At 33.9% G+C, this 26,977-nt stretch overlaps 1 protein-coding gene across 7 annotated transcripts in view; it reads left to right on the forward strand.

Annotated features, from left to right (window-relative positions):
• LRP1B (LDL receptor related protein 1B) overlaps positions 1 to 26,977 on the forward strand; it is a 677,950-nt gene that overhangs the window by 510,987 nt on the left and 139,986 nt on the right. For all 7 annotated transcript variants that reach the window (XM_027695895.1, XM_027695888.1, XM_027695892.1 and 4 more), the window contains 8 exons: positions 2,744 to 2,878; positions 3,230 to 3,359; positions 6,796 to 6,922; positions 7,077 to 7,228; positions 7,522 to 7,646; positions 10,663 to 11,034; positions 23,097 to 23,286; positions 24,735 to 24,939. In XM_027695895.1, the coding sequence (XP_027551696.1) occupies positions 2,744 to 2,878; positions 3,230 to 3,359; positions 6,796 to 6,922; positions 7,077 to 7,228; positions 7,522 to 7,646; positions 10,663 to 11,034; positions 23,097 to 23,286; positions 24,735 to 24,939 (1,436 nt within the window). The remainder of the gene's footprint in view (positions 1 to 2,743; positions 2,879 to 3,229; positions 3,360 to 6,795; positions 6,923 to 7,076; positions 7,229 to 7,521; positions 7,647 to 10,662; positions 11,035 to 23,096; positions 23,287 to 24,734; positions 24,940 to 26,977) is intronic.

Consider the following 26,977-nt stretch of genomic DNA (forward strand, 5'->3'; position numbering starts at 1 on the left):
GATTTGAGGCAGGATGAAATCGAGTGAGGTTCTCCAACCTGCCTGATGATCAGTTAGAGCACAGGGAACATGAACACACTTGACAGTGACAAATGCATTGGGAAACATGGATGTAAATAGTGTGCAGCAGTGAAATCACAAGGGGATAGTGTGTTATAAAAAGTTACAATACAGCTTTCAAATGCATTTCAGCTTAAAACCCAATTGTTTTTCTCATTTTGATACATCGCCTTGAATTTTGTAAGTTCATTCCTAAAACCTCAAATATGATTCAGAAGGCAAGTGGAGGTACTTTCAGATTTCATCTTGGGGTTGGGGTTTTTTTCACTTAGTGAATGTTTCTTCATTTCTTTCTTACTCAGGAAGCATTCCCAAATTTTGATCTGCTCTCAAGAATGTTTAGATATGCAAAGTGGCTAAAATAGATTAACATATGCAAGAAGTATAACATATCATAATTAAAATTCTTATGGCAACATTTTTTGCAGACATGAATGAGCTAAAAGATACATGCACCTTTTTTCTCTCCATGTTTTGATACTTCTAAATTCTAATTAAAGAACTAAGAGTAGTTTTGACCTTTGGATGTTTTTACAGGCTATTGAGGAGTAAGGTTGCCAGTGTTTTTTAAGGCACAGGTTTATAAAACTGAGTGTGATCCTAGTAGCCTTTCATTTTTGTGTTGTTAAAGATCATGGCACTGATTCTTTCCTGCTGCTGAAGACTTTTTCACAGTATGTCAGGCAAATGCTCGTTGTTTCTTCCTGTTGATGTTGTTCCAGGAAGCTCAACATATAAACACAAAAATACTTCACTAATAGATGTGCATTTGTTGAAATAATTATTTCACATACTGGGAGGGTACTCTGTACTTCAAATCTTGGTCTGGTTGGAGGAGAAATATTGTTGAAATATTGCTGAATATTGCTGGGTTACACAGTTTTATTGGCACAATACCAATGCATTGAATGAAATTAATTTTCAGTGTTTGCTGAAAAGCATTAATTAAGAAAGCAACACTACAATGTTGTGCTATATTCGTTAAGATTTAGTCATGGAAGTGAAACCACAGAGACCTCTGTGTTTTTATAACAGTTTCAAAGCTGTTATGTGGATTCTTGCTTGCATGGCTGACTTAAATAGTCATGGTCTGAATACAAAGGGGTTTATTTTTATGGAGATGAATTAAACTGGAATAAGAAATACATAAAATTCACTTGTAGGGTGTCTTATCTAGTTGATAAACATAATAGTTTTGGGCAGTTTTTTTTATTAACCATGTGTTTTCAGATAAGACGTTGTTGTAATTCTATATCTTGTATTGCACTGCAGGGAACTTTGCATACACTTGCATGCAACTGTAGATCTCTATCTTATTGTTGAATGTATATGCAGCTAGTATTAAGATGTATGTAATTTTCATACTCACTTGAAATAAGCAGCAAAATACATGACTCTCATATTTGTTCAGGCTGCTTGTAGTCAGAATTTGTCATTTGTTTTATTGGTAGTGTGACTAAAATTCTTGAGGATACCAGTCTGGTTTGGTCTCAAATAAATCTGGTTATCTGAATAAGTTTTGTTTTTCTCTAACTCTGTCTCTGTCTATCTATCTATCTATATCTGTATATATACATATTTACACATACGTACACATATATACATGGGTGTATATATAGGGTTAGTAGGCATAAAATATTTTATATTTATTTAGTAGTAGATATAAAATATTTATATGTATTGGTATAAGTAATACTTCTATAAATACACTCACACTCTGTTATGGAATTAAAAGCAGATATGCAAAGTATGAAAAAAAAAAGAAGGAACAAGTATTATTTGATGTCTCTGGGCAATGTCTTTCCTATACAAAATACCTCACTCAGGAGGTACCGAGATGATGACTTTGAAAGCAGAATGTGGGTTGCAGCATATTTACATTGTGAACTCAGAGCTTTGTCAGTGGAAATAGAGACAATTCTGCTTGAGGGACCTTCTCACTTTGTTTTCCCCATCTCTTTATTGAGGGTATTGTGTGCACAGAGGGGAGTGCCTGTCTGTGCTTGGGCCACTCCAAGTTCTCAGTCTGTCTGATGAGTTTAAATGGCCGTAGTGATCTCTCTCTTCTACCTTATGGACAACCATTGCAGCAGAACGGCAGGGAAGACACCTGAGATGCCTTGAAACACCAAAAAAAAAAAAAAAAGAATACTAGTGAAAGCTTGTCAGGACATTTAAAATAAAAGCTGAATTGTAGATCAAACATTTTATTCTTTTAACAGTTCATCACTCTGAAATGTCACTTTATTTTCCTAGTAATTTAACCTGTGTGATTACTGAAGGGGAAAAATGTATAGGCAGTTTTACACTGTAGTTTTTCAGACCCCTAAATATTTTGGAATGGTGATTAATAAATAGAACATTTATTCCATTAGGAAAAAAATAAATACAGCATATTTATTGTGATTTTTAGCGGAGGTAGTAGCTTCCATCTGTTTTCATGGCCCTAATTGTGCTATAAGTGGAGTACTAAACAAACAGTAGAAAACCTGGAATTTTGACAGAATTTTTAAAATAAAATTTAAGGAATGAGAAATTAAAGCTGATAATTTTGATACCATTATTGTGCTTACTCTGAATCATATTAAGAAAGTTATAATTATCAGTTTTCACAGTAATTGATGTCGATATTTGGATTGAAATACCTGAATTAATCTAAGAATCATTGCCACATATTTTATAGGAAATGATACAATCTATTGGACAGACATGGGTTTCAACAAAATTAGCAGATCTAAGCGAGACCAAACATGGAAAGAAGACATTGTTACAAATGGTTTGGGAAGAGTTGAAGGCATTGCAGTGGACTGGATAGCAGGTAGGTCTGAACCTGCTTCAGGACATGTTATTTCTGACAATACACCCTTGCGTCTTCAGCTGAACACTAATTAAATTGGTTTTGCTTTTAGTTCTAATTTCTAGTATTGCACTTGTCTGGACATTATTTATGTATCTTGGATGCTGATTCTTAGATGGACAGTTTCAGTGGTGACAACCACAAATACAAGTTTATACTCTACAATGGAAGGCTGAATATAAATTACAAGCATAAGATACATGTAAATGAAAATACAGGAGTTACTTTCTGGTCCTCATTTACATGCTTAAGATTTAAACACTTTTCATGTAGTCTTTTCTTCCTGCAGTAACTTCCTTGTGCTCTTCCCAGGTAACATATATTGGACAGATCATGGCTTCAACTTAATTGAAGTTGCCAGGCTCAACGGCTCGTTCCGATATGTGATTGTATCCCAGGGCTTGGACCAGCCAAGATCTATCGCAGTACACCCAGAAAAAGGGTAACGTGACCATGGCTACCTGTATTTGCTTTAAAGTTTGCATGCCAGCACCAACCCTTTTAGACAAGCAAATAGAGTCCTTTGATCTAATAGATAAATATTTATTTATTATATTGGAAACTGTTGTATTGTAATTAAGCACAGGTGGAAGGAAGTGTTACTCTTGACACATGACGACTTTTTTCATTGCTCTCTGTATTCATGACATACTGCAATTTCTTTGCAAAATAGTTTCGGTTTTCCAAGGAAATCATTTCACCTGAAGTTTGGATGTTGCTTGGAAGCATGCTTAAATCTGTTCTAAAGTTTTCAGCAAATCCAAGGAAGCCCCATGAGCTTATGAAGGACCTCAATGTCATGATGAAATAGCAGAACAGTGTAATCCTTGGTAGCTCTAAACTCCAGTATCATGTAACATCCCATTACAGCAACCGAGAGATTGCCCAGGGTAGCTGAAAGTCATGTGAGATGAAGCATGTGGGTAGGAGAGTAAGAATTGGCAAAACTGAACTGCTTGGCAAAAACTCACCCAGCTGATTGTTGAAGGCAAGGTCTGCACTGCAGCTCTGACAGAAACAGGGAATGTACTGTTCCCTTCCAGCTCCAAAACTGCCAAAACTCCCCATCCCTGGAGTAGTTAAAGGCCAGGCTGGATGAGGGGCTGAATAACCTGGTCTAGTGGAAGGTGTCCCTGCCCGTGGCAGGGGGCTTGTTTATAATACTTAAGGAGAAGGAGAGCACCACAGATTAGTAACTGTTTTAAAAATCTGGTGTATCTTCTGTGAAAGATGGCAAGCTTCATCTATTTTATAATATTGTACCACAAAACGATAACTAGAGATACCTCCAGTCCAAGTTTCTTCAGGAGAAGGATAGCAATGTTTTCTAGGGAAGTACAGGTATGCCTTTCTGTGGGAAGATTAAGGCCTTTTTACCCTTTGTGTTATTGTTACGTCTCTTTCCCTTTATGAGGCAAAACTTTCAAAAGATTCTTCCCTCCCCTTGCCCTGACTTCACATTCTGCATTTCTCTTGAAGCTATAGTTGACAGCTATAAGGATAGAAAGGAAAATAGCAGTTATTAAATCTTGTTGAATCTGCTAGTTATACCAAGATATGAAGCAGGCAGCGTTCAGCTGGTTGGTGACATTATTTATTGTCACTGAGGAAGAAGTGAAGAAGGTGTAGTCCTACAAAAGGGTGTCTTTGTCCCCCATCAGGTGTATTTGTTCATATAACATGCACATACCTTTTTCCTAATTTAATAATAGTTTTCTGATCAACCTCAGAATTGAGATTGAAATAGGGAATTAAGCTCATAGTGAAACTTTTAAGATGCCTTCTTTAACAAACATTTAGGGAATTTAATTTGTGTTTAGGGCTTGGGGTTGGGGGTGGGAGGAGCTTAAACTTATTGAATTTTTTCTAAAGAAGAATTTTCGAAGATTCTATTCCAGCATCAAATTTCCACCCCTTGCTTGACCCCATGTCAGCTGTGTAATTTATATGAGGGACAGTTCTGAAATAAATTGAGTCATAGTTATTCTATAATCACAGTATATACATCAGTTATATCCATAGTATATTGCTGCCTACAGAGGTCTATGAAACAAGTATTTTAGTTGGTACTTCCCAGAACTTTTGAGAAGATGTGGGAAGTTTTTCAATACTAGTTAATGGTTTGTGTAAGTTGATATATTAATATATTTATAATCATTAATGCTCTAAGGGAGTAATTAATAACTTGCCTTATATTTTTGGCAGCTATTCAAGATTTTCTTCGCAGGATTTTAGATTTAACCCACTAATTATGGGGTATCATTTTTTTTTCTCCTTAGAGTAACTAGTTTAAGGAAAGAGTATGGAAAGTTTAATTCAAGTATGTTGAATGTCTGCCTTTCTGTATTCAACATTTAGTTCATGTCCATGTGTTTAGAAAGTACCTCTAATTAGATGCCTGAAAGCAAGCTGAGTTCTGTTTAGAGGTGCTGTTACTAATCTAGTTAAAGTTGTATTAAACTTAAGCAGTGATTGTTGATATCTAGCTGATTAGTACTGTCTATTTTACCACTTCTCAAACATATTTTTTAATTTAGCTAAAGTTGCAGTTCAATTTCCTAAGGTAGCATAAGTTTTGTAGTTAGTATAAATATTATTGTTTGTTCTGTCAAGAAGTATGAGAACAGATTCGTTTTTCTTAGAGCCAGAAAGCCCTACAGTGAGAGCTAAAGTAAGACAGTGTTTCAGAAGCTAAATTTGATAAGAAAATTATAGGATCCATTTTTTTTTCTCCGTTATCACATTTTTATTCCTGATTATTTCACATATTTATAGTCATCCAATCAAATACAGCTACTTAACAACAGATTGGCATAATGATGACACCAGACACAGTGGGAGAACTGTTTAGTAGTGTCCAGAAGATTTTTGTAATCTTTAAAAACCAAATAATGCATACACTCCACAGAGAGGAAAGCAGTGGAGAATGGTTTTGTGTGTTCTGTTCACTTTGTTTACAGCATAATACTACACAAAGTTTTAGTGGATTCTGTGAATATTTGCTATGAAAATCCTTCTCTTTATGCAATTAATATAATGCAAGACCTCAGTTATATTATCTTAGAAACAGAAAACTGTTATTTTTGTGTGTTTATAATATATTTTAACAGAGATATACATACATATGTATTTGTAGACACATAGATATTCCAATAAATAAAGCTATTCTATAGCTTACTGTTCAGTAAAGAGAGTATTCTGTGTAGATTAACTGGCCTCATTTTGTTATACCTGAATGAGAAGTAGGAGGTCAAAGTAGAAGTTTGAGCCAGTACCCTGTACCAAATTAGTGATGTTGGTGTGCCAGTAAGTGTATGGAAACACAAAATTAGGTAAGCAAGATGAAAATTCTTCCCATGAGCATTTGGCAGAATTTGAAAAATATTTTCTTCTCAAATAAAGTCCCTTTGCTCTGCCATTTCCCACAGTGCTGCTCACTGCTTCATATTTAAAACATTTTAAAGTTAAACATACATCTCTTGTATTATCACATTTGTTAGTGATAATTAAATGCAAGAGCTTCTGTTCCAGTATTTTATTTTTTCTTTTAATTTGCCTTTATTTTTCCAAGCACACAGCTAAATTCTTTAAGGAATAGGATTTCATATTGATTGATCGAGTAGTTTGAAGAATTTCTTCATATACATCATTTGCAAAAAACCCTTAAGCGCTCTATTAAACAAGCATTATGATGCATTTAATTTCTTAATATCATTTAGAGACATGAACCTTATCATGTTTTTTAAGTACTTACCATGTTTCTAAGTACCCATTTAATGGTAATAGTGTGCTTAGCTTACAATCGAAGTACGGTATTACATATTTGCAGTTCCTGTTTTGATGCTAAATTTTAACTGGTGATTTCTGCAACGTTTTAGGTATTTGTTTTGGACAGAGTGGGGACAGACTCCTTGCATAGGCAGGGCACGCTTAGATGGGTCTGAGAAGGTTGTCCTTGTGAGCCTGGGGATTGCGTGGCCTAACGGGATTTCCATCGATTACGAGGTTAGTTCCTCTCTCTTCCAGTGCGTGTTAAAATGTACAGTATTTGTTACATTTCATTAAAGCCAGCTGGTGTTCCACTTTGATGTAATCTAAATAACTCTTAATTAAGTACTTGGACAAGACTGTTGATGTTTCCTTTAAAATTAATCTTCAGGAAAATAAATTATATTGGTGTGATGCTCGTACCGACAAGATAGAAAGAATTGACCTTGAGAGTGGAGGGAATCGGGAGATTGTGCTGTCAGGGAGCAATGTGGATATGTTTTCAGTTGCGGTGTTCGGAGCTTACATCTACTGGTCTGACAGGTAATTTATTTTTCATAAGTATTTTAAGTCTCAAAAATGTTATTTCGGTGCCAGGTGCCTCACCTTTGTAGGATTAGCCATTCCTTAGCAAGGTCACAGAATGGATCCCAGAAACCTGTGAGATTTCCAAAGAAAGGGTTGTTGTGATGCTGGAAGCTCAAGCTCATGAGCATCAGAGGTGAAAACAGGTTTCTACACCTCCTGTTAGGTGAACTCTCCACTGCTCTTCAGTCATTTGTTTGGTGTGAATTAGTTGAGGATTGTTGATGAGACATCTTCAACTTTTTTGGCAGAGCACATGCAAATGGCTCTATTAGAAGAGGCCACAAGAATGAGGCCACGGATGCTGTGACCATGAGGACTGGCCTTGGAATAAACCTGAAGGAAGTGAAAATCTTTAATAGAGCACGAGAGAAAGGTTGGCTGTTCTTAAGGATGCTATTAATTGTTTTAATATCACCTGCTACTTTTTATGTATATTGAAGCATACAAAAAAAAAGTAATCAATGATTTTATCTCCACTTTTTCCTCTTGAAGTATTTTTTTTAACTAAAATACTGTACTAAAGAAAACATAGAGTACAAATTCTACTAAAATTCTTCTGAGTGTTTTACAGAGAAAATCTAAAACCAAAACACTTCCTACCATTCCAGGTTTAAAGTTTTTTGTTGTGTTTTTTTAAATAGCAATAGACAGTCTTAGAAATGAGGGACCTTGAACTGTGCTTTACAGAGAAATAATCTCAGGCAGTTTCAGATTTCTGTTGGAAAGCAAACCAAAATTTTTTCTTACTAGAAATTCCCAGCCTCTCTGTCTCCAGTGTTTATTTGCTAAAATTTCTTGGGCTTAAGTCTTTTTTTTTTTTTTTGTCTGTAGGAAGAGACCTTGTAAATAATCAGATTTCCTTTATATTCAATTAGTTTAGCGAACTCAAGTGACAAAAGTCATTATATATTTTCTATGATTTATGATACCTATGATTAAATTTTATTTTCCACTACCCGACTAAGAATCGTCTTGCTTTCAATGTCTTTTCACTTCTAAAATTCTGGTTTTGATGAGACCTTGAAAAACTTGTCTCATTGAGAAAATGTGGTTAGATGATTATTTACTCAGGACAAACTGCTACCAGGCCATCCAGACAAAATTTCTATAGATATATTTAAAAAGAGAGAGAAAAAGGGTTACTGCAATACAAAATAATTTTTTTAATACAGCTATATCTCTGGTGTTGGTAGTGTTCAAAATTCACTTTAGTCACAGCATTATATACCCAAAGATTCTGTTTCTTTTACAAAAGTCTTTCCTAAATAATGGCATCAAATATGACATGCAAAATAAATCTGCATTTGAAAGAAAACAGATTTAACAATAAGAAAAACTTTCATTTTTTATTTTTTTTTGAGAAAAATTAATTTGCAAACATATGCATATTAATTTTACTACGAATTTCTGTGTGTACTGGGCATCATATTTTATGGATAAAAATAAAATACACACAAAAAGTCCCCATTTCTTTTAACTAGGCTAGAAATAGTTAATGTCTGCTTGCTTGGAAGGGCTTTATAGTATAGAATATATTCTCTATATATTCTAAATATAGAATTAGGAAAATAGAACAGTGGGATAATGTTGAATGATTTTTATTGATACCTTCATAGACATGATCACTTGAATGGGAAAAACAGTTGTTGAGGCTAAAAATCTACTGCTGTTAGTTTGAAAAACATAACTGAATGATTTTTAATACATTTTTCAAATTTTACTAGGGTACAAATGGTTAATGTCATTGGGAGGGGATGTCAGTGAGCCAGAAGGACAAAAGGGAAAAAACAGGTGAAAAATATTTTTGAAATGTTTTTCTATATCACACTATTACATATATTTTTTAAGTTTATTGAACTAGTAGTTAAGACTGTTTAAAAAAACGGGATAAGTGAGCTTTCTGACCTTCTGTTATTAAAACAAAGACCCAAACAAATAGAAAAGGAGCCCAAACAAAAACCCCAACCACCTGTGCTGATTGTGATTAATGCTTTTTTTTCAAACACCTGTTTTACCCTTTCTGATGAGCCAGTCCTGAAGTGCTACTTGAAAAGTGATTCCTATCCCTCAGTGCTATTTGGCATGTGGCAAGGACGTGCCTTAATTACACTGGTTCCAGAACTGGCCATTTTTAAAGATATTTACAGCTGGTGAACAGTGGAAGCATTGATGTTTTCAAAGAGACTTTAGAAGCTTGAGGATCTTGTCGATATATTTTCCTTTCTCTTCTCAACCTTTCATCCTTCCAAACAGATATTAACCTTTCTAGCCTAATAAAACTTTTAAAGAATCTTAAAGCAAACTGAATGTGAAAATGTATACAGCTGAATCTCCATATGTTTTTACATGACTCCAGAGGACTATGTCTCATGGAATTTTGCATAGGAACACAAAATTCAATCTTTGTAGTTTTAAGAGCAAACTAGCTCTCATTCCCCATTATTCTTTCTCAAAAGTATTTTCAGGTTGAAATGTAGCAGTTAAAAAACACAATCAACAGTACTTTCAGACACTACGTATTCCCCAACAATTATTATGGTTTTGTACCTGAAAAGAGTCTATTTAAAATGTTTTATTCTCCTTCATTATGTGGAAAACTTTCAGAAATGGGAAAATGACTCTACTGAAAGAGCTGAGTTTTTACATGGAAAGTGCTGTCAGAAACGGAAACTAAATTATCTAAACTAACTATAAGAGTAATTCATATCTAGTAAAGAAAAAAAAACGAAAAGGAAAAGACAAAGAAAAATAGCTCCTAATTATTGACTATTACTGTAATTTTAAATATTGCTTGCAACAAGTGTAGTTACTAATTTGACAATGATTTCTTAATGGTGTGCAATTGTCAGGGAGTAAGTTTTTAAAGTCAGGTTTTAAAGGAAATTAGAACAAAATGTTAGGAAATTTCTTCATCAGAAACAGAGAACTGGATTGACATAGTTTTGTACCTGTCAATACATATTATTAATTTTGATAGAAGTTGTCTAAAAGCAGTACTGTATTCTGATGGTACCTAAATTTGACTTTTTACCAGTAACAGGTGTTTTAAAAAAAAATTTGAAAATCTTTCAAAGCACTTGAAACAGTTTCTAAGTCTTCAGCTGGAAGAAGACTTAGGATTATTATGGAGGAATAACCCATTTTATCTTTTTTCTCTTAATAAAATATATACTGTTGTGATTTGAGAAGGACATTAATTATATTTGCTCATTAATTGTATTTTCAGGTTGTGGTTAAAGTCACATTCTTTACTGTGTTAGGCTTTGGTTTACTTGTGAATATTGCACAAACGATTTGTATTCTTAGAATACATAAAATTTCATTTTTATTTAAGTTAGCTAATTATATTTATATTTATTAAAGATAGATTTTATGATGTTTTTTTACAGGCACTAATGTGTGTGCCAAGAATAATGGTGGATGTCATCAGCTTTGCCTTTATCGTGGAAATGCACGGAGAACATGTGCTTGTGCACATGGATATCTTGCAGAAGATGGAATTAGTTGCCTGAGACATGAAGGTTACCTGTTGTACTCAGGAAGGACCATATTAAAAAGCATTCACCTTTCTGATGAAACCAACCTGAATTCACCAATAAGGCCATATGAAAATCCAGAGTACTTCAAAAATGTCATAGCTCTGGCTTTTGACTACAGCCTGAAGGGAAGGGGCACAAACCGTATATTCTTCAGTGATGCACACTATGGAAATATTCAAGTTATTAAAGACAACTGGGCTGGCAGAAAAGTGCTAATTGAAAGTAAGTAAAAAAAAAATTCCAAAAATGTATATTTTATTTCAATAAACTATATGAAGTGAAACACTGATGATGACTTGGCTTTACAGAGTAAAAATATCAGTGAAGTTTTATCATATTTAATTATTGTGTTTTATCCATATAAGATGCATTTAAACATGAATAACTTCAAAATAATTTATTTTAGAACAGGTTTATGATGTGTGAAGCATATTACTTGAAAACAGAAGTGATAATGGCAATGCTTAATTCATATGACTGTGATTTTAAGGGGCTTTACTGTTGAAACAAAACCTCATTGGTACACATTGCTTGGAAATTAAATTATTTGGTTGGGGTTTTCTTCTAGTTAGTGAGTGTGAAGTACTGTAAGATACCTCTGCTGAGATAGCCACTCCTCAGTATAAAATATTAGGACCCTGTTCAGTGTGTCCAGTTGTACTCACCCTTTTTGTAGTAAAGCCCAAGAAAGGGACTTGTGCTCGGTGATAGAGACAAATTCCAACCTAGAAAATTGTTTGGTTTTATTAATAGTATTACTTGGTCATGTACGTACTTTTTCATCATGTTTACTTTGCCTTCATTCACTGCACTAGTAGGGGGAATTGTAGGGAACTTGGGATATTTTTAGCCTTTGAAAGTTATCTTGGCACTAACATCAAGCAATTGCTCCCAGTGACTTCACCAAAGTCTTCAGGATAGGACAAAACATACTTTGCAGCCGAGGTCTCCATAAAATCAGAGTGAAATCTTTAAGCAAGTTTAACATAACTTCAATACATGGTGTTTGTAAAAAGGTATCGGTGTTTATCGTGGTAAAATTGGAATTCCAGTAAATTCTGAATGTGAATGTGCAAGAAATATATCCTTTAATGCTAAACATCCATAAGTATTTACGACAAAAATGTAAATTGTAAAAATTTCTACCGTCTTTCAATTCTATTCCAACCTAATTTTTCTAAAACATGCAATAAACCTCATTCCTCTGTAGTCAGTTATCAGATGTAAATACTTTCTTTTTCTCTTACTTGTCCTTTTTCAGTACTTTTGAAGGCTGCAATTTATTTCAGTAATTGTTTTCCAAAATGTGTGAAGAGCCCCTCATATGAATTTCTACTGTTTTATTTTATGTTGCCTATGGCATTTCTACATTTATCTATTTGTTTGGGTGGGTTTAATAACAAGACCAAAGAAAGCGTGAGGAAAAATGGAAGTACATTTGGTGTATCACCTTTTGCTGTTGCATGTTAATGGGGATACTTCTAGTAAAGAAAAAAACTTAATGCAACAATTATCCAATATAAGTTGTAAAATAATATTTATGTCAGTTTGCAGCTGTTTATTACCTCTGCACAGTGGTTCTGGGAAGCCATTTGTGCTTATGAAAACTGTTGGCACTAATGAATGGAAAAGCATTTTTAAAATATTTTTAAACTGAAAGAGTGTAGATTTAGATGAGATGTAAGGAAGAAATTCTTCCTGGTGAGGCTAGTGAGGCCCTGGCACAGGTTGCCCAGAGAAGCTGTGGCTGCCCCATCTCTGGAAGTGTTCAAGGTCAAACTGGGACTTGGAGCAACCTGGTCTAGTGAAAGGTGTCCCTGCCCATGGCAGGGGGTGGAATGAGGTGATCTTTAAGGTCTCTTCCAGCCCAAATCATTCTGTGATTCTGTGTGATACAAGGCCTTTTTTTTTTTTTTCCTTTGAGTTTTTATGTGCGCATATTTTAGAGCAATCAATGGCATCTGTATTAAAATATGGTAAAGATAAACTAAGCAATGTTGTCAGGATGTTCTCATTACTCCCAGGAAAGCATTAAACCTTGGCATTTGGAGTTGATGTTAACTGTATGAGAGACACAGACAGCTCACAGAAATATGCAATGGTGACACACAAGCACTATTTTAACTCTGGTATTATAGGAAGACATTAAAAGTATTGCATGAAAAGCCACTGGAATTTTCAGCATTTAGAACAAAGAGGAAAAATAAATACTTGTGAAGCACCAATGCAGATAGAAATTGGGTTTTAAAAGAACAATAAAGTGTTCCTCATTACTTTATAATAGGTTGTTCTACAAGAGCAAAAGACATTCCATAAAGCATAGTTGAGAATTATAGTTTTAAGAAATTGTTAGGAAGTGTTTCTACTTGTAACTTAATATGCCCGATTTCATTTTTCATTAGCAGAGTCAGCACTCTGAATAATTGAATGTCAGATGAAATTTTGTATCCTTGCAAAGAAATTTACTGTACATGCTTGGGATGTATATGTAAACTATGGCATTTTGTAGAAAGGCTTCTGTATTATTCTGTAGAAATACTTTGTAAATGAGAAGGGTTATAACATCCCAGTATATGTCAGTTTATTGCTCTTCTTCTAGAGCCCTTTAGTTTATGTTGAGTCATTCATTTTCAGCTGGTATTTTTGTATTATATAGCTCTCCATCCCACAGTCTGCATGTGATTTTTCTCTCACTGTAAACAGGAGACAGTTCATGGGGCTGCTTGACGTATTTAACCAACCACACCTATAAAGGAAAAAGCAGTGGTAGGATTGGTTGACACCAGTAATTCCATTCACTGGAAGACAGCAAAATTCTAACATTTTTCTGATTTCTACATTAAGAATCTGGGATCCCATAGAATTTATTAAATGGAATCCAGCTGAGAGATTTTAGTAATAATGTTTCATTTCAGGATTGAAAAAATAACATCTGTTACATTAATTTTGCTATCTTTTTCATTCAGAATTATTAGTACATATCTGTAGCAAGTTTTACTTTATTAGGGAGAGATTCAAAACCACAATGGAAATATCTAGTGTGGTTCTATCAGTTCTACAACATTGTTCTACCTCATTAAGTTGAAGTCTAAAAATCACACAAACCTTTATTCAGTATTTGACTTCAGTAGAGAAATTAGGATATGTTACATACGACATACTGTTGTCCCAGATTTTTAGTTCACTGAATGTAAATCTGCTTGTAAGGAATCTCTTACCTGATGGATTTCTACCTCCCTGAAATCAGACGTGCTGCTCAGATCTAATAGATTAGTGAACTTTCTGCACGCTAAAAACACTTAAGACATATAGAGCTCTTTGTTAAACAGGTTTCCAGTTCACTAAAAACAGATTTACAACTCACGAGCAACCCATTATCTAACATGTTTTTAGCTCACTGAGAACAGATTTACTACCCAGAAACAACCCATTATCTAACATGTTTCCAGTTCACTGAAAACAGATTTACAACCCATACGCGAGCCATTATCTAACATAGTTCCGACTCACTGAATATTGATTTAGAATTCATAAACAACCCATTATCTGACAAATTTTCACCTCACTGAACAGATTTGCAACTCATAAACAACCATTAGCTAACACATTTTCGGCTCATGGAAAGTAGATTTACAGCGTATAAACAACTTTATCTAACTTGTTCCAGTTCACTAGAAACAGATTCAAACCTCACCAAGAACCCTGTACCTGAGAGGGTTCTGTCTTCAGCAGCAAGAAATAATAACAACAACAAAAAACCAGCCCAGCATGTGCATAGTAAGCCATGCCATGCCACCTTTGGGTTTAGTGCAGCATTAGGATTTTGGAGGGGATTTTTTTCTTAGCTCTGAACTATGCTGATGAAATGAGCAATATTTCATTTGGTCACTCAGCAGGGACTTGTTCTTTCTTGTTTTTCTAAGTAACTTCATCAGGTTTAATCTTTCTTATTGCCAGTTTTTACGTTGTTCTTGCCTGTGATTTCGCACAAATATTCTTTTGACTGACCTAAGTTGTTTCAGAGCTTATGTTTATACAAAGAAGCCTTTTTTTAAAAAGCTAAGTTTCAGTTTCTAAGCTAATAGTTTTTTTTTTTAAATTATTATTTATCATAGGTAGAAGCTTGAAGCAATACATGAATTAACCAAAGCCTGCTTCAGTTTGTCTGTAGAAAAACACTGCGATATTCAAATAGCTTTAATGCAGCAGTGCAACAGTAGACAGAAGACTAATGAAGTAAAAACTAAAGAAAAAAGGTGGAGGCAAGGCAAGAAAAAAGAAGCAAATGAGAAACAGGAAAAAGTAATAAGATGAGATACACTCAATGGTTTTTCTCCTCACTGTGTAAACAAAGGCACTGAGGTATTTTGCCAGTGTAATGTCTCTCACAGCACAAAAGGAAGTGTTATGTGAGAAAACGCTCCTGTTTTGAACCTGAGGCACTAGTGTCTGTAGAGCACAAAAATCTTTTCACTGCTAACATAAAGTGTCAGATCCTGTGATGTATTGTAAAGCTTTTTACAGTCTGAATCTTTTAAAGGTGTTCCAATGTGTGCTACTATTCTTCCTAACTAAATGGGTCCAATTTAACTGTCAAAAAGGCATTTATGTTCCCATTTCTCTTACAGAGCATTACTTTTGGTACATTGTGAGATCCCTTCAGTTTTGGAGCTTTCTTCTCCAGGAGAGGGATTTTTAATCTGTTAAAAATAAATACTTGAATATTGTTGCTGTTCATTTCATAAATGGAGTCATTATAGCTGTATATGGTGTATTATATGTATATGCTATATGTATTTGTATATTCATTATAACTGCATATAGGTCCAGTGATTTTCACTTTTTAAAGGAGGGAAGTGAGAGGCTGTTGTTAAGTCTAGGATATTTAAATAGTAAAACATAATATTTATTATTCCAACGTGGAAAACAAGTTGTCCAATTTAACACTGTCTTTTGTTTCTGTATGTGGCTGCATATTAGAGAATCACAGAATCACAGAATATTTTGGGTTGGAAGGGACCTTAAAAATCACCTCATTCCAAGCCCCTGCCACAGGCAGAGACACCTTCCACTAGACAATGATTAGTGGGTAAAATCTATGAGTTTTTGCTATAGGTGGATAAAGTAATCTAATTTTATATTAAGCATTTGTTATTCTAGAGTGATGTAGTCCTGTGCATTTATGTGTTGTTTAGGTGTCTCTGGTGTGAAACTCTAAATGTATTTATGACAGGAGCTGACTTACACTGATCTTTTAGTGTGGTATGTCGTGAGCATTCCCAACCTCAGTGTTGAGGAAAAGTGTTTTTGCCTATTGAACTTGAGGTTATTCATGAGGAATTAATACTATTTCTGGCTGATTCAACTGTAAAAAATTGCCCTTAGATTTTTTTATTGATGCAAATATTTACTAAATTTTTACCTTAGCAACTCTGATTTAGTTGCCTTAAATGTAAAACTGTTTGGTGAATTTTCAGGAAAAAGCTACACAGAGGAATATCTCTTGAATTTCAGTGTTTAATTCTAAAGAGTAATGTGATCCAGCAAATATTATTAGATTATTAGGCTATTCTGCCATTAACACCTCAAATATCTCTCTAGTGTTTGGTTTTATTTCAACATTAAGAATAAAAATGTGTGTTTATATATATTTATTAGAAGGCTTTTTAGTCTAGTAGTATTGATTTAAAGGTGCTAAGGGTGAATAGTAAGTTGTTTCTTTTTAGAGTCCCCATGTAATGCACGAAAAGATAATATGGGCTCTTGTAATTAGCAAAACATTTCTTCCATGACAGTTGTTGAGATTTTAAATAATGTGATGAAACACTTCCATCTCCATAGGTTAGCTTTCCATTCTGGAAGTCTTTCTGCTTTTAAAGACTCTTTTACATGGATACTTTAACTATATTGAAGTTATGATATTATAACACTTGTTAACTTGTATTGCCTCAGTAAGTTAGAAGGAATAATAAGGTTACGTCCATGGAGATGTTTGCAGTGCCTTGAACTTAGGGTAGTTGTTGCTTTGAAGAACCCAAAGCCTTTTTTTTATACTGTCTTATTACATTTAATAATCTTTAATGTGGAATAGATTATAGCATGGGTTTATATTTTGAAGATACAGAAAAATGATAGAGGTGTTGGCTGATTTATGGTATAATTTTAGCAAACTTTATATCTGCTTTGAAAGAAAACTGTATTCTTAGGGTAAATAGAGCAAGGATACAATTGGTTATTACAGTTTATTATAAACTTATTAATGTCATAGAATTTTTGTTTAGCAAAAGGCTTCTTGCTTTCTGATACTTGAAGAGCAATGTAGAAGGTAAAGAATTATTTAACGTTCTAATTGTGCAGCCAGTGAGAAATGTGAATCTAAACCCTTCTCTTCAGGTGCTTCAGTGCTTGTGAGACATTTCTTTCACCCCAGATCAAACGGTGACCACCTGTAACCCATCCCCATAATCTTACACAAACAGAGTGACAGAAAGCAGGGTCCCCTCCTGTGACCAGTCTGGTGTAACAATCGCCCGGCTGAATCCTGAAAGGTAAATTCCCAAAGCCAAGTCACAGAATGAATGAAGATCAAGCAGGTGTTTCAGTGCTGAACATGAAAGCCTTCTCCAAAGTTCTGATATGAAAGTGCTGTTCATGATCAATTTCATTACTTCGATGGCTTTTGAGCATTAAAAAAAATATGATGTTGAGAGTTGTTCTTGCTTTACAGCATTGCTAAAGAAAAGGAGTTGGTAAAAATATGAAATTGAAAAGGTAATTGAAGTGGTACAACTGGAAAAGTTTTTAGTGTAAACTTCCTAGATAATTTTAAAAGTATAAGATAAGAGATAAAAATCTCGGAAATTGAGAACTAGTATATATATTATCAAAAGCCAGTGGCAACAACTACTGGATAATTTAAACTTCATGTCCTTTAGTGTTTTTATTTCCTGGTTGCAATAGTAAGGGAGCTTATTCTGAGTTCTTCAGTTATTGATTTGTTGCTTGTCTGTTCCCTGGGAAAGTCAGATGAAGATCAGCATGACAGTATTTATAGGCTGCATCTCATCTGTGGGATGCAATCTATCTTCGTTAAGTTCAGTAAAAGTGATAGATAGCGTTTGGCAACGTAATGATGTGATCACTCTACCATTGCCTTTGTAAATCATAAGCTGTTGCATTCTCTTGTGTAGATATTTAATCAGTTACACACCCCATTACTGATTTAATTCAGAATGTCAGTGGCAGGTGAATAATGTGAGTATTTGTATATTAATATCATATTGTATTAATGTTCCTTTCATTTAAGTATGCAATTCATGTGAAAATCATAAACTGTTGCTTCATGGCTAGAATAAATCTAATCAGTGCTGTAGGCATCTAATGCCATCAGTGTTTTAATTCAATATGTCAGTAAAACAAATGTGTTTCTTTTCATTTCCAGTTCCTTTATGCTTTACCAATTCAGAATACTACATGATGCTGCAAAAATATGAAGTTGAGAGTAAACAAATTGCTAATTTTCATCCTATTGTAGGTTTTGGGACTAAATCCTTCAATTGTAGCACCAGAGAGGATGAAGCCATATTTCTAATATAAATATATTAAAATATATTTATTATATATATACATATAAAATGTATATAAAAATAATTTTAAAAAATGCACTGGAATATGCTTTAAGGAAGTACTTACATAAGTAAATATAAAATAATATCATTGCTGGTTTGCACAGATATAATACTGAAATGCATGTGCTTTGGAATCTTCTCTACTGTTCTGTCTTTAACAATATGGAGTTGCTAAAAGGTTTTAGTTTTAGAGGAACAACGTCCGAGTGTCCAGAGGACCATTTGTAGGATCACTTCTGTCCTCAGTTGGTCCTTATTTTATCATGTTAAAAAGATTTATGGGAATTTGGAGATTCATCAATAACCTCTAAAACAAAAAAAAAATATTTTAACCTAGAAACATAAACTAACAAAAAATTGTATTATCAATGATAACTTACTATACTGAAGATTTGCCTGACCAGTGTACTGATGACACTTCATCCAGCTCACATTGCATGTTAACAGGAACAAAGTTGTATTATCCATTGTAAGAATTTATTTAAATTTTGTATTGTTTTAGCACCTACTCTCCAAGTCTTATGTCATTGACTTGAAAGCTGCCTTATTTATAGATTTCTAAAAGTATTAAATGCATCTCTTCTGTATTGGTGGAGTTCTCACTTCCATAAGTACACAGAACATGATAATACTAAAAGTTTACTGGCAAATAAAGATGTGCTTGGTGTAAATCCTTCAGAATTAATCTTTTGGGGGAGCTAAGCAAATGCACTTAGTATGTGTTTGCAGCATAGTTTTCAATTTAATTTTAATATGTTTTTCTTGTCTTACATCAAAGCAATTTAATTCCCCTGATTATTTTTTATGAGGAAAGCTTTTTTTTTAGTCTGAATTTTTCTGTTTGAGGTATTTATGAAACCATTATCGTCCATGGGTTTGTCTCCTGAACTTTTTGATAGTTTCAGATTTAATTTGCTTGAAGACGTGATCATCTAATAAAGCACCCTCTCTTCTTTAAAAAACATGTATACATCAAAAAGTTTCTGAATTTTTATTACAGAGAATCACAGAATGGTTTGGGTTGGAAGAGACTTCAAATATCATCCAGTTCCAACCCCCTGCCATGGGCAGGAACACCTTCCACTAGACCAGGTTGCTCCAAGCCCCGTCCAACCTGGCCTTGAACACTTCCAGGGATGGGGCAGCCACAGCTTCTCTGGGCCAATGCCTCACCATACTCTGATTAAAGGCTTTTTTAATCCTTAATTGGATACTGGATATTTGATTAGAGACAGTTTTCACAACCTGATTCTGTTGTCAGGCTATTTTAAAGTATTGAGTTGTTTTTTTTCTTTTCAGTCTAAGTATTAATCATTGGCGTTCCCATAAACATGAAGATTTCTTGAGTCTTTGAATATTAGCTTCTTTATTTTCTTTTAAAGTTGTTCTCTTTGAAATAAAGTGTTTTATTGATTGTTTTGTTTTAATTTTGCTCCACTGAGAACATATGTATATATGGCAAAGTTTTTTTGTAAAACTGCATACTTTATTTTCTTAAAACATTTTTCATCTGTATGCTAAATGTTTGCTCGTCTCTAAATATACCATAACCTTCCATGTATCTGTTTTCTAAAAATTTAGTTATTACCATTTTATAAATAGTAACATGGAATTAAACATTCTTCTGTCACGATTTACAGACTTTAACATGGAATTGCAGGATGATGTGTTGGTCCAATGTCAGAATGTGAAGCTGTACCTTCTAGAACCTGTGAAAAAATTGAGTTCTTCTCTTTAGTATAGAAATTAAAGTAAACCAACACATCTGGTATTGAAGAGCACTTTCATCATTCTAGTTGTATTTTAATTCATCACATCTATCTGTGGCAGGAACAACATCATTATCTTTTGTCAGCCTAAAACTCTACTGTAGCAATGTTATATAACCAGCTTGCTCTCAAATTTCTTGACAGATTCAGACAAGAAACAAAGCTGAAGTTGTTAGAAATTCAAGAGGTTACACAAGGGATTTTTCTTTTTTTTTTTCTGATAGACATCTTACAAATGAAGAGCATTAAATGCTCTCATGTTTTGTTCATTACAAATAAAGGAAAGAACTGGTCAGAAAATGTCAATACCTTTGTCATTTTTTAGTAGAATTGCAGAAAATCCAAGTTGGAAGGGACCCATGAGGACCATTGAAACCAACTTGTGATTCCACACAGGGAAACCTAATAGTTAGATAGTGAGTTGATATCTAAGAGCATTGGTTTTAGTTTAGAGAATTTTATGTAGTTTCAAATTGGGGTTCAGCATATAATTTTAATGGAAATTAGTAGATTAAGTTAAAATTGTATTCCTGACCCTTTATTTTAACAGTTATCAGACTTACTAAGCTTCTTTTAATTTCAGAGTTAGTGGAAGATTTGCAGGAAGTGACCAAGAAGTTTATCAGGACCCATATCTAGGCAGTAGAGACCTCTGGCCCTGGGAGTGATCTCTGTTCCCAGGTCAGGGAGCAGAGTGGTTCATGTGTGCAGTGCTTGGCCCTGTGTCTCTGGGATAATTTGGGCAGTCCAAGTGCCCTTTGAATCCTGTGTTGTGTTCCTCTGGCTCTGAGAAACTGTCATTACTTTCAGGATTTCTTCTGACTCACACTGCTGACAATTGTGTGTCTGTGTTGGTTGTTGGTCCTAAGGTTGATATTTTGATGCTATGATGTCAAAGGTATTTTTCGTATATTCCAAAACTTGGTTTGGGCAAGTTAAGCTGTGTTTGAGGTGTGGAGATTTCAGGAGTTGGGAAGTCTCTGTAGGCAAAAGGAACAAAACCTGATGTGGTCTTGTTTGCACTCCTAAAAGAGACTTGGTTTTGATTTTTGGCTTTTGTTTTTTTTGTTTTGTTTCGTTTTTCAGAAAAAGTAACAAACTTTTGCTGGAAGAGTGCATGAGCTACATCCCAGAATGAATTAGTTGTTTCATTCAGGAAAACTGCCCTGGGAAAAATAAATGCACGTGGTGTGGGTGCTCAGGGGTGGAAAACCCAAGAATCAAACAACTGGGTTTCTCAGTTCATAGTAGGGACAAACCCCTCCAGAACTGGCCTAAACCACAGTTAATAATAACCCTGCATGCAGACATGTTCCAATTGGCTTTAGAATAATTCAGTAGGTGCTTGCCCATCTCTGTCATGATATTTGAAAGAACTGAATATTTTTTTCAGTTATTGATTTCTAAAACCTTCACCATATTTCAATGTTTTTAATGCTTAAAATTAAAAATAAATTTATAAGGCAGATAAAGAATGAATGTAACCCACTCATCTTTTTAAAAACCAGAATTAATATCAAAAGGGTCATTTTTGTAAACCTCTTCTAAGGAGATTTTTGTAATTTTCAAGTTGCTTTCAATGCCAGGTAAACTGTCTAATTTTGAATTACTTGTAAGTAAGCTGAAGATATCTTTTGTTTTTCCTGAATTCTATTTCATAAGTAGATAAACTATTTTTACACATATTCACCTCCCTCTAAGGAATGTCTTCTTTTAAGACAAGTCACTGAGACTTCTCCCCAGATATGTCACAAAATGTAGTCAGATCATCTCCAAGTGCTTTAGAAAGAGATACAGAAACCGATAAATAATTATTTGCCTCGTAGTTTTGAGTTATTTGCCTCAAAGTTTTGATTTAGTGTTTGCTGTTTCAGTGTGATAAAACTTATTTTGGGACTTTCTGTTCTGTCTGTATGAATTGCACAGTAAATATTACATCTTTCAGCAAGCTGAATGGAAATTGTAATAACCAGCATAATGTAATCCTAATTATATTTCTAGGTTTTTGCCTTCTGTAGCTCAATAATAAGCTGCATGAACCTTCTGGTCTAAAAATATTTGTTTCTAACAAGATAATAAGTGAAGTTATCAAAATACATTTCTGTAGCAATTATAAGATAATGGTAGGAAATAATTACTCCTATTCCTCACAGTCTTTCATTTTTATATATTGGGACCAGATAGAATTTATCTTTTCTGGACATTAAAATATATGGTCTAGTTTCTTATTCATATTTTCTTTCTAGCTCACAGTTTTTTATGTCGAATGAAAGAGTGTGGTATTACGGCTTATTAAAATTATATATTGATGTTGAGACCTTTAGAGTTGGTATTTCTTCAGTACTTTTCAGGTGTTTAACTAAAGCTCACACAGTTAATAACAACGGGACACTTTGATCCCTATTAATGTAAGTGTATCAGTGTCAGAAAATACATTGAAAGATCATGCTAAATAATAAAAGTAACTAGTGAAAACATCCATTTAATCTTGGTTTAAAACCATTTAAACTTAGTGTAAAAGGTATTTGAAGATGTGACTACATTATTGCTGTCTTGAATAAGTGCTTGTTATTTCTAATATATCGTCTGGGGACACTGTAATAACAATGTTAATTTAATGATTGTTAGAATGGGCCAGTATATTACAGGGTTGTTAACAGGTGGTCTTGCTCTCTATTTTTCTTTTTTTATTTAAATATACGAAAAAAATTAGGATTTTGATTCCAATAAAAAAAATAATCAGCAGAAATGATAAAAGAATTGACAGACTCGGGCTTAAATAGCTGAACTCTGCGAGTCTGCAGGATCAGCTCTGAGAAGAAAAATAAAAACAAACATCTTCTTAGCAGGTGTTTGATTTGCTCTGTCTGTAACCGTCTGCTTCCAGATGTCGGGTCAGTGGAGGGACTTGCTTATCACAGAGCTTGGGACACCCTGTATTGGACCAGTTCCACCACATCCTCCATCACGAGACACACCGTTGACCAGAGGCGTCGAGGGGCTTTCAACCGGGAAGCCGTAATAACCATGTCAGAGGATGATCATCCACACGTGCTGGCTCTGGATGAATGCCAAAAGTATGTATTACATCTTCCTTACCAGATTTTAGTTTTGACCCCCTGCCAAGCGGCACTTCTTTATTTCACAGTCAGCTAATGCTGTGAAATACTAATACCTACGAAGGTTATGTAGGTTTCTTCGCTTAGGGGAAAATTGTTAGTATGTTTTATAAAGCAATTGCAGAATTAAGGTACAACGTTTTATATGTTTTCATGTTTCAAATAGTCATTACATTATCATGGAATGTTAAAAAGTTCAAGCTGCTTTTCTTAAAAGTGAGCTAAATGCAAATTAATGCGTGGTTGTTTTAGTGATTTCGTCAGACACATTACTCTTACAGCTTAAATTAAAAAAAAAAAAATTAAGTGTTTACCAAAAGGAACCTGAGTTTCTTGTGTGCAAATTATGGGCCCACGTGGTTATCACAGAAATCAGGGTAGTATAAAAGTATATAACAACAGATGAACATTTACAGTACTTAAGGACAACATCCTGCAAAGAAGTCTTAGTTCCCTTTTGGCCACTCTAAAGAAGGCTGTGTTTCTTAGTAAAATAGTAAAAATAGTAGGAAAGTTTATATTTCTACTCCTGTTAATAAATTCTTAAAAATTTGAGGTACTTTAATCTTCTCATTTAATTCTGGAAAAAAGGCAACCTGCCTTTTCTACTTCTTGTAACTGTCTCCCCTTTGGTGAGCCTGGGCTCCATTAATTCCTTATTAAATCCCATTTTTAAATTGGTAGCTGAATGTACAATGTTGCACGAGTAGTCAAGGTTATTTCCACGAGTGATTTCATGTCCTGTTTATGCAAATTAAGAGTTTATACTGTATTGTAAAATATGTTTACCTGGATATCAGAAGTAAACCACCTAAATACTGATGGAGATTGTAATAAGAGAATGGGCAGGTTCTGATCAGTCTGTGAATTATATCCACAGCTCATTCCATAACATTTGTCCACCATTGTTAACCACAACAAGGGGCTGAATGAGCCTCCTGTAGAGCACATTAATGGGACTTTCTTCCCACAATCAACCTTCTGCATCCCAGTCCTTTGGTCTGTAGCATTTCTAATATGGGAAAAGCTACAGGTTAATTTCACTGTTAGAAATTACAAGTATACACATTAACAGAATTAAGTTTATATCATTCCACAGCTTATGGTGTATTAGTATAAATGTAATGGTGTATTAGTATAAAGACATGATCAGAATTGAACAGATCTGTAAGAGAAAAAAAATCTGTACTTGTATACAAATTAATGAACTAGGAAACTGCTATAATTTATAGGATATTGACTATTAGATTTTCTTATTCACCACTGATTATCACAATTACTCCTAGATGACATTCAAAATTGTCTGTGAAGGCGTATATGGGGTTTTTTTCTGTTGTTCATTTAATAGAGAACTAAATTATAAAATGTATCTTATGGTTTTATTTGTTATTTTGATTTTAATACAGCTTAATGTTTTGGACTAACTGGAATGAGCAGCTCCCAAGTATCATGAGATCTACCCTCTCAGGCAAAAATGCACAGGTTATCATTAGTACAGATATTCTGACACCAAATGGACTGACCATTGATCACAGGGCGGAGAAACTTTACTTTTCAGATGGCAGCTTGGGAAAAATTGAGAGGTGTGAATATGATGGATCACAAAGATATGTAAGTAAAACAAAAATCCTGAATACACTCATTGTATATCTGTTTGCATTTTTTAGCATCTTTAAAGTGAAAATGTTACAGAAACATCATTAGTTGCCTAAGTTTCTCCCAGTATTATTTGTATACTAGATTTACAACTTAAAACTTTATTGAACTACAAATAATGCTCTATTTGCTCAGAATTTCTTTTCTGTAATGCTTGAATGTTACTGGACAATTTTTTTTCTTTTCTAACTGTACATTTTCCTTTACTCCTTCATCATAATACTTTTGGTCCTTGAGTGCCCTGTTAGTTTCAGCTCAAGTAGACCTTTTACCAGGAACATGCTGAAGTCAGTTGGTCTGTGCTTGAGATTCTGTTGCATGTTTAGTACTACACTTCTCATATTTTATGAAATCTTCCTTTCAGGGATTTTGTACCTCCCAAAGTTCAGGATAAAATGAATGAAGGACATGTTCTGGCTTGTCTTCCATTCCTAGACATAAAATTTAGTGCGCGTCGTCTCACTTTGATATCTATTAACTTTAAAAAAGTCCTTCATATGCAGTATAAAAGCTTAAGAAATATTTTTGCATCCTAAATGAAAATTACTTGTTTTTCTGGAATCTTATCCAGAAGTTCCACACACTTTGTTTAGACAAAATTTTCCTATCAGAACAAAATAAGAGAGCCAAGCTTGTAACAGCATGTAGTTTTGCATAATTTTTTTTCTTTTTGTTTTCATTTGTATAAATTAACCACAGCTTACTAATATTTTCAGAAACAGTAAATATATCAGAAACTGGACAAACCAAAGCTAGAAGGATTCTAAATTTTAAATTGGTTAACAGACAGAAGGTAAATTGGGGTTTTCTTGGGAATTTTGTTCCGCATTGTCATTTGCGAGATAAAAACAGGATGTTTTTCTTAAATTCTACTTCCATTCAACAGTTCTGCTCAAATATATCCAGTCTTCTCTGTTCTTATTCCTGACCATTTTGAATAATTATGTATTTGGAAAGTACCTCAGTTTTCTGTCTACTACATAAAAGTAATTTTCAAATGGTATCTTGAGGGACTTGTCACCATCTTAAAATACAGATATAAGGGGTACATATAGGGATGAATACAGGGAGAGGAAATTACCCATTTTTTTTCTGATACTTGTCAGCTTTGTCAGCTATTTCCTTTGTAAGACTTGGATCACAATTTGAAAGTTCTAATATATTACATTATCCTTCTCTTGACTTTCTCTCCTTTATTTCTATTTTGTTATCAGTTTTGAAGACTGACAGTAAATTAGAGGATTTTTTGGATGTTACTCCATCACGTGTATTAATACACATTATAATAATTGTAAATGACAAACTGTATTGAAGTAAGGTTCATTGGTCAATTAAAAATGTGTATTTAGAAGACACAAGCCACTTTTATCTCTTTGACAAGTAGGAAGTTGTACTAATACTTCTTTGTGTGTGCCTGCAAGCTTATTTCTAATTCAGACACTTATTCTTAGGTTCCTGGAGCTTAAGGATATACAGAAGTAGTTATATACATTTTGTTCTGGGGATTTGCTTTACTTAAGTATATTGTCATCTCGATGTATGAACTTATTTGTCTACATCGCTACTATTTTTGTCACGTTTATTAGGGAAAAGAGAAAAGTATCTCATTTAGATCACAAATAGTAAGTAATTTTTAAAGTAATTTCATCTTCTATGCTTCAGTAATTTTCTCTTAAAATAACTCTTCCTAGATTGGATATTCTTTTCTTCCAGTTTGAGAGGAATTGCTAAATTATTTTCTTATGGTTTTTTTTTTCAGTTAGAATTATTTTTTCCCATTTATTTTGGCTGTATTTCCACTTTTTGATATATGCCTCTGTCTTGTAGTTCTGGTTCTTTTTTGCATTTTGCAATCGTTTTTAGTTTTACTTTAGTGATCCTGTTTTACTTACGGTTTTGAATTTGCTGCCAGTCAAGTACAAGGTAATTAGCAGATATTTAAACTACTTCATCTTTGCACAGGGTGTAACAAAATAGGCCTCACAAACATGAG

This window comes from Neopelma chrysocephalum, unplaced genomic scaffold, assembly GCF_003984885.1.
Source record: "Neopelma chrysocephalum unplaced genomic scaffold, ASM398488v2 Primary Assembly neopelma1_103b, whole genome shotgun sequence".
Classification (NCBI taxonomy): Eukaryota; Metazoa; Chordata; class Aves; order Passeriformes; family Pipridae; genus Neopelma; species Neopelma chrysocephalum.